We start from the raw sequence: 13,750 nt of genomic DNA on the forward strand, positions 1-13,750 counted from the left end.
GATTATTGTTATAGTTGGCTTTAGGCTTACCATTTTGTTTGTTTTCCATTTTTTCTGTTATTTTGTTCCTAGGTTATTCTTTCCTTTTTTCTTCTAGTTTAATTTTTTTAGGTAGTACTGCACTTTTATTCTATTGAATTTTAAGCTATACCTATTTGCTTATTTTTAGTGCTTGATCTAAGTATTATAATTGCATCATTAATCTATCAAGTTTGTTTTGAGTTAATATTTTATTACCTCACATAAAATGTAAGAACCGGTTAATGGTACGATTCAGTTTACTGCCCCATCTTTTGTGTAGTTGTCACATATATTATATTCACATATATATAATAAATATAACACCATAAAGATATTTTACATTTCCCATGTCCATTATCACTCTTCATTTCACCCAGAAGAGCTAAGTTTCCCATGGGATTATCTTCCTTCAGCCTGAAACTCTCCCTTTGGCTTATATTACAATATACAGATGAATTTTTACAGTTAAGAGTTATATGAAAATGTTTTACTTTGTCCTTATTTTTGAAATACGATTTCTCAGGATATAAAACACAGGGTTGCTCTGTCATTCTTTCAGTTTAGCACTTTGAATATTTCGGTTTATTGACTTCTAGTTCCCATTATTCTGATTAAAATTCAGTATCATTAATACAGTTATTTCTGTGTAGGTAAATGACTTTTTTTAATTTTTCATTCTCTGCTTTCTGGTACTATGAGGGATTTTAATTCTTTCTCATTCATTCATTTTACTTTGTTTTGTCTTCGACAGTTTGGCGATAAGCTTAGGTATGCTTTTTGTATGTTTAACTCAGCTTGAAATGGAAATTTAAACTTCTCTATCTACAGTTCCTTTCTTAAGTTTTCAACTTCACCTTTCAGCTGCTCTGGCAACCCCAAATTTCAATATCTTGTTACCACTGCAAGAAACCCAGGGCGTTTTGTTTGAGTTTCCACCTTACTTCTCTGACATCTGTGGTACAGAGAGTGCTCTCAAGTAAGAATTATTAAATATTCAACCTCAGTTCTCTTCTTTCATGGTACACTTCTCTAGTTTATGAGTTTTTCTGTTGTTGTTTTTGTTTTTTTGTTTTTTTAATTTTTAATTAATTTTTTATTTTTTATAAACATATATTTTTATCCCCAGGGGTACAGGTCTGTGAATCACCAGGTTGACACACTTCACAGCACTCACCAAAGCACATACCCTCCCCAATGTCCATAACCCCACCCCCCTTCTCCCAACCCCCTCCCCCCAGCAACCCTCAGTTTGTTTTGTGAGATTAAGAGTCATTTATGGTTTGTCTCCCTCCCAATCCCATCTTGTTTCATTGATTCTTCTTCTACCCACTTAAGCCCCCATGTTGCATCACCACTTCCTCATATCAGGGAGATCATATGATAGTTGTCTTTCTCTGCTTGACTTATTTCTTATAAATGTCAACAATGGTTGCTTTCTAAAATGTCTCCTATTGTTTACAAGTGTTTTATAGAGCGTGGTCTGATACAATCTACCTATATATTATCAGAGACAGAGATAATGATTTATTTTGAAATGGCCAGATAATATTCCTTCCTCTTACATATTTTTTTTAAATCAAATTAAATTGTAAATTATTAAGAAGCAATCTCATAAGATAAAGTACATGGACTTAAAGTATCTTTTTTTTTTCAAGTATGTCAGTCACTTAGGAGCAATTTATTTTGGAATGGCAGCTCTTTGGCTTTTTGTTGTTGTTGTTTGTTTGTTTAATTAAATCAGCATATCAAATACCCAATAATACAATGTTGCAGAATGCTTATTAATCTATGTAAATTGAAGTGTAAGCTATGAATAGCAGCTCACCTACTAATGAAAAATCTGAGGAAAGAATGCACCCAGTATAAGAGAGTAACACTCTTTTTGCCTGAGTGACCTCACCCATGACCAGTAACCAAAGTCAGGTACTAGAGACTTAAAATCAGGCTCACATTTTGTTTTTTCCTTTGGAATTTATACCAGTTTAGCACAATTTATTTTTAGCTCAGTAAATACAAATCTAGGCATTTGAAAACCATCATATCTAAAACTTAATTCATCATCTTTTCCCCCAAATTTCTTACTCTTATATTTATATATATATTTGTTCTGTGTACTGTAGTACTCATATAATACACTATCATCTTTTATGTCTTCCCTGGCTTCTACAAATAGCTTCCTTCTTGGTTTCTCTGCTTCCAGATTTGATTCTTTCTAAACTTTGATCTGCATAATGTTCAGAACTTATTTTTAAATCATAATTTTAATATATTATCTTACTTAAACAAACAACAACAAAAACAACAAAGATATACCACGCAGAGATATGCTTTACTTTGTAAAAAGGAAAAAAAACAAGTTTCTCTATAGTATTTTTAATTATTACTATAATTTATTATTATTTACCCTTATATTTAAATTCACTATGAAAATATGTGAATTTTATATGAAAATTGATAAAAATTAAACAAATCAGCTTCACTGACAAGGAGTTAGAAAAATAAAAAATAAGAACAACAACAAATATGTTCAAAACCAAGTATTTTGCTGAAATAACACATAGGCACTTCACTAAAATTGAATAGTTAAGTTCTATTTGAATGAGTGTTCATTTTGAATACAATATTGCATAGACCATTTTAATCATGTGCCATATGTTATGTAATTACATAAATGTTGGTATATGCTGTGAATATGCTGCAAATTAGCAACATTTCTTGTTTCTGGAGAGAAAATGAGAAATTAATTTGACAAATGTCAAGTTCAGTTCATGTCAAGATGCTTTTTGTGTCATGATCCATCATGAGAGATTAAACAGATATATCCTACTAAATAGATCAATTTTGGGGCAGCAGCTGTGGCTCACTTTCGTTCATTTGGCAGATTCATTCCACCTGACTTCAGAGAAATTTCCGAAATGATGTATTCACTGTCTGAAAATGTTTTTATTTCTTTTGCCCGATTCAGTTAGAGGTGGTAAAGGAAAAGGATATTACATTGTTTCATGTATCATCAGTTGAAAACAGCTACTATAGTAGCTTTGTTCATACACCAATAATTAGAAAATAAATATAAATTAAAATGGCATATATCTGAAGTTTATGTTAACATAAAGTGTAATATCCATAAGTGTCATTAATTGTTCTGAATTAAATATAACTTTATAAGATTTTAAAAACTCACAGTCAGTATGGATATCGACAGTGTGCATTGTTTTCCATAGTATTCTAAACTACACTTATTAACATTGATTTCAAGGGGGGAGGCGCAGGAAACAGATTGTCATACTTCATAGTCAAGAGGCATTTAAAGTGTCTTTTTTTTTTATTATGTTATGTTAGTCACCATATAGAACGCCATTAGCTCTTGATGTAGTGTTCCAAGATTCATGTTTCCATATAACACCCAGTATTCCGTGCAATACGTGCCCTCCTTAATACCCATCACCAAGCCAACCCATCCCCCCACCTCCCTCCCCTCTAAAACCCTCAACTTGTTTCTCAGAGTCCACAGTTTCTCATGCTTTGTCTTCCCCTCTGATTTCTACCCCACTTCATTTTTTCCTTTCTTCTAAAGTCCTCCATGCTATGAGGCATTAAGTGTCTTGTTTTTCCTTGTTGAAAAAAAAAAATGTGTAACCAATTTTATCATAATTTTACACTTTCTCTCCATAGCTGTGTATTTGTCACAGTTCTCTGTTATAAAATTATTTCTTATGGAAAACATAGTTTAATACATTTTGGCCCAAAGCATACTTTTGAATAGTAAGTTTAATTTATGTCTTGGAAAAATATAGATATGGACTTAAATAAGTGCTTTTCCTTTCTTACTTAAACATTTGCATATTTTTGTTAGTATAATGTTCATCAAAGCTTTTAAGAACTTAGTTGTCTGGTCTGTGAGATAATGTGCAACAGCCTGAGAAACAAACCGTAAACTGGCTTCAATATCTGCATGTGTGGCAAGCATTGTATTAGTCATTTTACATAGATTATCATCCCTAATATTCATAATAGACTCTTTAATCCTCATATGCACATCAAAAATATATATCATAAGACATTAAATGATCAAATGATCCAGTTACATATTCAGCAAGCAGCAGTTGGAGCTCAGTGCAAGGCCTCTATTCAATAATTAGTGTTCTTAATCTCTGTGAGAAAATTGAGCTAATAGGAATCACCTCAGATTTTCTACTTGTGACCAGAGTGAGGGTTATATGTAATGATCTTCTAATATCCAGAACAACAAAATCTTCTCTTTGTTCCAAATGGAGATAATTTTTCATCCTTTTGTTATATACCATTGAAACATTTAACTGACATATGAACTTCAGACATCTAAAATCACATGTATAATTGTCTTTAATTGTTTATTTGAGGGCTATAATGTGGAAGTTTTACCCAAAGTTAATCTTTAAATAAAAATTAAGGTACTATTATTATTACTGCGAATCAGCATAAATTCAGGTCATATTTATACTAAATCCTTTATTCCAAATCATTTCAAAAACTCTAAAGACCAAATAATCCTCGCAGGGGATTAGCCTACATTTTAAAGCTCCAGTGATCCAGATAATCTCTTTGGAGAATTCATCCCACTCTTTGGTGCTCCAAAGACAACATAACATTTTCCTTAAAGAATAACATTATTACAGAAAAATAAAAAAAAAATAGAGAAACATCATATCCATTTATAAACATATATTTTAAGGTGGTACTTTAATAATTTCAGAAATAGAGGAGGGGAAATATGGCAGAGAAGTAGGAGACCCTGTTTCAACCAGTCCCTTAAAGTGAGCTAATTATCTACCAGAACACTCTGAACACCCATGAAACCAGCCTGAGTTGTAGGATTATACACTTCTGGATCTCTAGAGGACCAGAAGATGCCAGTGGACACGTAAAATGTACTGGGAACAATTGTACTGATATCAGAGGATAAACAGAAGAAGGAGGGAGCCACCAGAAACAAACCATTGGAGAGTAATACCTCAATATGAAAGTGCTCTGGGATTGGGGACCAGCATTGCCTTGGAGTCCAGTTAAAAGCACTGAAAAAGAGCAAAAGATCTTAAAAGGCAACTGGTGGAATCAGGCAGTCATGGGTATGGGCCTAAGCCTACAGACCAAGGATGGCCACCCTCGGTGACCACCCATGCCAGAGAGAGTGCAGCAGTAGAGCCTCTAGTTCCTTGTCCCAGACCCACAGGGTTATATGGCTTATATCACTGCTGGGACCAGGGCTCATTCCTCCTGGCACACGTGAAGGAGTCTCATGGGTGCTCCCTAGAACCACAGCCTTTTGCACTCTGTGCTCACTGGGCAACTGGTGCCTGAACCATGCTCCTCACCCATGCCTGAGAGTGTTCCTTGCTAGCCAGTGGTCTCTAGGAACTGCAGAGAGTCTGAACACTCCCAGCCTGAACTTGAAGGAACTACCCCAGAGAGCAGTCCAGACAAAGGCAGCCACTGGAAGTGGGCTCCCTGGACCAAGATTGCTCATGGTTTTGGCATGGGGTGGGGGTGGGGGGGCAGTGTGCAGGGACAGGCGGGCACTTTGGGCAACCCCTGAGACAATGGCTGGGGATGTGCACTGCCTATGGGAGTTTGCGCAGCTCAGAGGAGTTTGCAGAGGGAGAGTCTGTGTGTTCTGGACAACCCAGAGGGGAGCAGACAGAGGCTTCTCTCTGAGATGGAGGTCTGGGTGCAGTTTGCTTTCCACTAAACCTCCAAAACTGCAAAAAGATGTCAAACAACAAAAATATTCAGAGAAGAAAAGCCTGAAAAACCAGTTTCAACAGACCCCAGCCCCCTGATGGGGGCAAGAGGATTCAACCCAAGGAAGACTGCCTGAAAAACAACATGGCAGGCCTCTCCCCAAGAAAGCCAGCCAAAAGAATGAGAGGACAACCACCACAGGGTCCCCATAAAACTGTAGAACCTCAGTATCAGGGAAAACAATATATTAAGCTCCTGGTATTGCCCTAAAACCTGTATATTTCATAAATACAACTTTATTTTTAATTTTCTTTTTCTCACTATTCTTGTTCTTTCTAATTTTTTAACCTACTTACCATTACAACTAGAGGTTTAATATAACATATTCCATAATAACCTTTTAACTTGAACTTTTTTCATACATACCTGTGTTTTTCTTTTGCTTTTCTAATTTTTTAATATATATATAGATATAAACTTCAAGGTAATCCTCTCCCTAATCAATACTACCCCTATATATAAACCAGTTTTAAGATCCTTTTTTCTCTGGAAAGTTAAGTCCTTTAATAAAGATATCAAGAAACACCCAGGAAGAATCAAAATAGTCTTCATCACCCACATTCAGGATTTATAACCACCATCCCATCTTTTTCTTCTGTCAGTGTTTCTGTGTATTTGTTTTTGTTCTGGTATTATATATAAAGCTTAGACTTGGGGTTCATTTGGCTGGGTTCTTTTTTTTTTTTTTTTTCTTTTCCCCTTGTCATTTACTTTTTTCAGTTTTTTGTTTGTCCATTTTTGTTTGTATACCTTATAAATCTTAACTTTGGGGCCCATTCTGGCTGGGGCTTCTCTCTCTCTCTCTCTTTCTCTTTTTTTTTTTTCTGTCTTTGTTTTTCACTTTTTTTTTTTTTTTAAAGATTTTACTTATTTATTTGACAGAGAGAGATTACAAGTAGGCAGAGAGAGAGAGGAGGAAGCAGGCTCCCCGCTGAGCAGAGACCCCCGATGTGGGACTCGATCCCAGGACCCTGAGATCATGACCTGAGCCGAAGGCAGCGGCTTAACCCACTGAGCCACCCAGGTGCCCCTGTTTTTCTCTTTCTCTCTCTCTCTCTCTCTCTCTCTTTTTTTTCCCCTTTCTTTTGGTGGTGATTTCTAATTGCTCAGAAGCATTTCAGGGTGCACCTTGCCTGGATCACAGTTGACATATTCAGCTACATATCCCCTCAACTACCTCCCACCAAAATGACTAGGAGGAGGAACACCCAACAGAAGAAAAATTCAAGAGACTTTGTCCTCTCCATCAGAGCTATTGGATATGGACATAAACAGTATGTCGGAAAGGGAATTCAGGGTAATGATTATCAAGGCAAATGGCTAGGGTGGAGCAAACCATTAGTGGCAACATGGAATCAATTAGAGCAAAAAGTGAAAGCCATCCAGGAAGAAATTTAAAATGCTGTCAATGAGATCCAATCTAATCTAAATACTTTAACAGGTAGGGTAACCAAGGCAGAAGATAGAACTAGTGATCCAGAGGACAAACTGATAGAGAAGGAGGATCAGGAAAATGCCTGGAACAAACAGTTCAGAAGCCATAAAAATATAATTAGGGAAATAAATGACATCATGAAACATTCCAATGTCAGAATTTTTGGGATCCCTGAGGGGCAGGAGAGAGAAAGAAGACTAGAAGATATAGTTGAACAAATTCTCCATTAAAATTTTCCCAATGTGGGGACTGGAACCAGCGCTTGTGTTCTAGAGGCAGAAAGATCACCCCCCAAGATCAACAAATCTATACGACCTCAAGACACTTGGTTGTGAGACTGATGAATCATACTTTTAGACAAGAGTTTTTGAGAGCAGCTGGAAGAAGAGATTCCTTAGGTACAGAGGAAGGTCTTTCAGAATAACATCAGACCTGTCCACAGAAACCTGGCAAGCCAGAAAGGGCTAGCAAGACATATTTAGGGTACTAAATGAGAAGACCATGCAGCCAAGAATACTTTATCCAACAAGGCTGACATTCAAAATGTATGGAGAGATAAAGACCTTCCAAGACTTGCAAGGTTTAAAAGGGCATGTGACCACCAAGCCGGCACTACAAGAAATATTAAGGGGGGGAGGGTTCTATAAAAGAAGAAAGAACCCAAGAGTGTCATAGAACAGAAATTTACAGAAACAATATATAGAAACTAAGACTTCACAGGCAAGATGATGCTAGTAAAAACAAACATATCTTTCAATAATCACTCTAAACATGAATGGTCTCAATGTTCCCATGAAGTGGCACAGGGTTGCAAACTAAATAAAACGACAGGACTTGTCCATATGTTGTCTACAGAAGACCAATTTGAAACCTAAGAATACATCCAGATTGAAAGTGAAGGGATGTGATCACCAAAACAGCATGGTAGTGGCACAAAAACAGACACATAGACCAGTGGAACACAGTAGATAGCCCAGATATGAAGCTTCACTTTATGGTCTAATAATCTTTCACAAAGCAGGAAAAAATACACTTTGGAGAAAAGACAGTCTCTTCAATAAAGGGTGCTAGGGAAATTGGACAGCTAAGTGTAGAAGAATGAAACTCGACCATTCTCTTACACCATATACAAAGATAAACTCAAAAGTGAGAAAATAACTCACTGTGAAGCAGGAATAAATCAAAATCCTAGAAGAGAACATAGGCAGTAACGTCTTTGACATCAGCCACAGCAACTTCTTTCAAGACATGTCTCCAAAGGCAAAGGAAACAAAAGCAAAAATGAACTTTTGGGACTTCATCAAGATCAAAAGCTTCTGCACAGCAAAGGAACCAGTCAATAGAACAAAGAGGCAACCAACAGAATGGGAGAAGATATTTGCAAATGACATTACAGACAAAGGGCTGATATCCAAGATCTGTAAAGAGCTCCTCAAACTCAACTCACATAAAACAGATAAGTCAAAAAATGGGCAGAAGACATGAACAGACACTTCTCCAAAGAAGATATGCAAATGGCTAACAGACACATGAAAAAATGTTCATCAGCATTAGCCATCTGGGAGATTCAAATCAAAACCACATTGAGAGACCATCTTATACCACTTAGAATGGCCAAAATCAACAAGATAGTAAACAGCAAGTGTGGGACAGGATGTGGAGAAAGGGGAGCCCTCTTAGACTGTTGGTGGGAATGTAAGTTGGAAGCCACTTTGGAAAACAGTGTGGAGGTTCCTTAATAAATTAAAAATAGAGATACCCTATGACCCTGCAATTGCACTACTAGGTATTTAGTCCAAAGATACAGATGTAGTAAAAGAAGAGCCACCTGTATCCCAATGTTTATAGCAGCAATGGTCACAGTAATCAAAGTGTGGAAAGAACCAAAATACCCTTCAACGGATGAATGGATAAAGAAGATATGGTCCATATATACAATGGAGTACTAAACCTCCATCAGAAAGGATGAATACCCAGCTTTTATATCAACATGGTTGGGACTGGAGGAGATTATACTGAGTGAAATAAGTCAAGCAGAGAGAGTCAAATATCGTATGGTTTCACTTACTTGTGGAGCATAAGGAATAACACAGAGGACATTCGGAGATGAAGAGAAGTGAGTTGGGGGAAATTGGAAGGGGAGACAAACCATGAGAGACTGTGGATTCTGAGAAACAAACTGAGGGTTTTGGAGAGGGGGTGGGGTGAGCTTGCTGGTGGGTATTATGGAGGGCACATGTTGCATGGAGCACTGGATATGGTGCATAAACAATGAATTTTGAAACACTGAGAAAAAAAAATTAAATTTAAAAAAACTTTAAAAAATAAATAATTTGAGAAATAAACTGACTTTGTTGCAAATATGTTTACTGTTTTGATTTGTACATTTATACAAAAGCCAATGTATTCACCACTTTAATGCAAGTATGGCAATCCTGGAAGTCATTGTATACTACTCACTGTAAAATAATCACAGGAGACTGTCCAATAAAATCATGAAAATAAAAATCTTCAGATTGACAGTGATTTTTGTTTTTCCTAGAAAATAAGCCACAGAGTGGAGGCATACATAATGGTATGCCAAAAAGAACATCTGATTTTATTTTTCTTCCTTCTCCCATACAAGGCTAGAGAATCTATCTCTTTGAATATTTTAAAGTCTTAATAATATAGCTAAAAATAAGTCATTACCCTCAGAGTTCTTCCCAGTTTCTAAAAACTGGATGTTGTACAATATATGGATAGTTTAGAGATAGGGTTACAGAGAGTATGGCCCAACATCAGAATATTCCCTATATATTTACCCACCAGTAAGTGAAGTAAAAATATTTAAAATGCTGGGACATCTGGCTGGCTCAGTTGGTTAAGTGTCTGCCTTCGGCTCAGGTCATGATCCTAGTGTCCTGGAACTAAGCCCTGCATTGGGCTCTTTTCTCAGTGAGGATCTTGCTTCTCCCTCTGCCTGCTGTCCCTCCTGCTTGTACTCTCTCTCTCTCTCTCTCTCTGACAAATAAATAAATAAAATTGTAAAAAAAAAAAAGATTTAAATGCTGATAATATGGTGGTATGGAAAATATAGTATGAATAACATCTACAAATTATTTGCTTTCTATTAAAAAAAACTTTAGCATTATTAAAATTATGTTAAAAATGTAGATTACTAGATGGTTGTTTCTACATGGGTTAGCTTAAATAAATAATAATGCTGTTCTGTCAAAAAGCATTAAGTAAAATGTGAAATTTAACTTGTTATGTTGGATCTCCTGGGAAGCAAGGAGATAAAGATGTATAAATGTACTGGCAAATACACATTTGAGAGTGTAAAAGATATTAAACTGAGCATAATGAAAGGTTGAGCTTTGATGCAAACACCATCTCATGGACCATTCTGGACCTAAAATAACTTTCAGAGTTGTCCCACCTTAAGGCAAGGGATCTGGGCCTCTGTACCACATATGTACCTGTCATTGTATGCAAGCAGCATCATGAAGGGAAAAACATGATCTTGGCAAGGCAAATCTTTTCAACCAAGAACAATTCTCATGGAAGTTTTGTTTATAGCACAAAACCAACAACACTAACCTCAGATGAAAGAATAAGCATTTCAGTATAAAAAAGGATCTGGTTTGGGCATGAACATATCCACTATGACCTTTCCTTGGAGTAGTCAAACTCATTTTATTGAGTTGAGGGAACTGTTTCCAGGATACTGGTGAGGCTCTTTCTGGGAAAACTGCAAAAAGATACATAGGAGAAACTATCACAGCTAATCTCAAAATGGCAATTAATACCTGTCACCTTTCAGCTTCATTCATTGGAAGTTCCTCTAATCTGGGCTAGCACCTCTGTGGGTATTAGTTAGCTAGAGCTATGGTAACAAATTGCTATAAACTGGTGACTTAAAATAACAGAAATTTATCATCTCATAGTTGTAGAGGCTGCAAGTCTGAAATGAAGGTGTGGGCAGGGCCAGGCTGCCTATAAATGTTCTAGGCAAAAATTCTCCCTTGTTTCTTCCAGATTCTGGTGGTTCCTGGAATTCTGGAGTAAACCCTAAGCAAGCTCTCAGAAAGTGGTGCTAGCTAAGACCCTGTAGGCAGAAAAATAAATCCATATGCTGAATAGCCTCATTCACAGTCAAGATAAATCATTACCCATTCCGTGTGGAAAGAATCAATATAAGCACTTTATCACAAAGTGTCTCCTAGAACATTTTGAGAGATGGTGTCATATTGAAGTCTCAGCATTTGTATTGGCCCATGTTGAGGGAAAGTAGTACACAATGGAGTCTCAGTAATTAGATTACCCTTGAGTAAGAGTCCATGTTCTTGGGCTCAAAAATATTCTCCATCCTTGTCACCATGGCTACTCTGTTTATGAGCACACTGCTATTTGTATTGGGGGACTATCTGATACCAGCTTTTGACAAGACATTGTGCCTACTTGCATCTCTTCTATGTTGGATGCTATATGGTGGATGTGTGATACAAGTTCATGCTTTCTGTAATTTTTTATATGTCCTGTATGTCTTCCCTGTGGACCTTCAAGCCACCATTCAATCTTTCTCTTTTAGGCCATTGATTAACGTGCTAAGCTATTTACCAATGGCTCTGAATCAGATTATAGTCTTACTTTAGGTCACTTCTCTTTCTATATATTCACTGGTTGGAGCTAGGCTGACCTGGAAGATATTTTTTTTTTCTCCTCACAGGTCTTTCAGACATACAAATGAATTTTGAGATTTTATAATAGCAGCCCATTTTTTTAAAAAGTCTATATAATAAATTAACTGATATATGAATCAAAACTATTCTTTTTCTTCATCTGTCAACTGGTCAGAAAGAACTGCCACATGTGGTTTAACTGTGAGCTGAGAGAGGACCCTTGGCAAAACTGTGGTAGATGACATGGGGTACTGGACCACTTGCTAACTGAAGATACAATATTCCATGGATTTTTAATGCTTCTACATCTTTTCCTGAGAATGACCAGAATACAAGATCATGACCACTCTTGACTTGGGCCATTTCTCAAGATTGTGTTTACAATGAAGAACCTTGAAGGTTGAAGTAATATTTCTCCCAGAACAAAGGTGAAGCTTGCTTTCAAAAGACTGTTTAAAAAGAGCATTTTTAAGAGTGTTAACTTCAGTGTTTTTCAGCTGTGATGGTGCACAGTGTGTGCAATAATCCCCTCCTTTCTCCATCATTCTTCCTGGACTTGGGGGATAAGAGGAGTCAATGGTAACAAGAATCTCATGCTTCTTACTATTCCATGAAGGAAAAACTCCTTTCCTACATGTCAGGAGTTTTGTTCTTCTGTCTATATCAATGAAACAGTAACAAGTTAACATATTAGATTGCAAGTAGTATAAAATCCTAGCCCCTGTCATTTGTTCATCGCATTTGCCCTCTTTCTCTGCTTATGATAAATCCTGAATGTACTGCTTTTATCCCATGTTAGATAGTCGGTGGGTGCAACTAAGCATACCATTTTTGGTCTACATTATGACTCTTTCAGTAGACATTCTGTCTACATGGTTACTTCATTTCCCACAGTGAGGTGTTCTGTCTTGGTCTGGAGGCAGTTGCATACTAGGTCATGATAATCAAATAGCATTTGTATCTTTGGCATAAGTAATTCAGACTTGTCCCAAACTTAAATGAGTAATGAAGTAATGGGTATATGGTGTGTGTGTTGTGGGTTGGGGGAGAAGACGGGGAGGGTTGGGTATCAGTCTGTGTCTGCACAAATGCACTGTTGAATCTTCATTTAGAAAAAAAATTGCTTATGAAAGGCACACCTTGAAGAATTTGAAACTACAAAGTCTTAAGAGTTGTGTTGATTAGCATTCCCAAAAGCTCCCAAGGCTATCCTGATTCATGAGGCTAAATACAAACTAGCGAGTTGTGGAATCAATGAATCTTAAAAGAAGAAATTTCAATAGATACTCTCCAGGGGTTCTCTGATTAATATCTATATCTTACTTCAAACACTTGAAAAGTAGAAACCTGTCTGAATTCATGTTATAATAAATAAAAATTTCCTCAACACAAACTCTTGTGATTTCATCAAGTAAAGAAGTTTGCTAACTATCTCTACAGTGTTGATTTCTGGAAGTTATATTTCTTTTCTTTTTTCGTAGTCATGTATCTACATTTACTTAAAATTTGTACTTTCAGTAGGAAGTGCTACACTTTTTGTTTCTAACTAATTTTCTATTTATAATTTTAAGTATAGATGACAAATAGTAAAGTTTAGACTAGTACTCCTGGAAGAAGGGAATTACAACACTAACAAGACAGTAAGAAAGACATAAAGTGAAAAATAAACAGAGAGTACATGATGCATGCTTCCAATTAAATAAAATTCTAGAAAATGTGAATATATATATATATATAGCAAGAGAAGGCAGATTAATGGTGGCTTGAAAATGCAGAAGGGAGTTGGGAAAAATTAAAGGAGGGAGGGAATTTTGGGGAGATGATAGATACACTTCATGTTTTGATCATATGG

The 13,750-nt window shown here is 36.3% G+C and overlaps 1 protein-coding gene across 1 annotated transcript in view; it reads right to left on the minus strand.

The window, feature by feature from the left end:
• LOC309863791 (uncharacterized protein) overlaps nucleotides 1-13,750 on the minus strand; it is a 171,687-nt gene that overhangs the window by 2,525 nt on the left and 155,412 nt on the right. The window contains exon 5 of the mRNA XM_082728968.1: nucleotides 10,817-10,967. Coding sequence (XP_082585094.1) covers nucleotides 10,817-10,967 — 151 coding nt within the window. The remainder of the gene's footprint in view (nucleotides 1-10,816; nucleotides 10,968-13,750) is intronic.

This window comes from Mustela nivalis, assembly GCF_964662115.1.
Source record: "Mustela nivalis genome assembly, chromosome: 4".
NCBI classification, from domain to species: Eukaryota; Metazoa; Chordata; class Mammalia; order Carnivora; family Mustelidae; genus Mustela; species Mustela nivalis.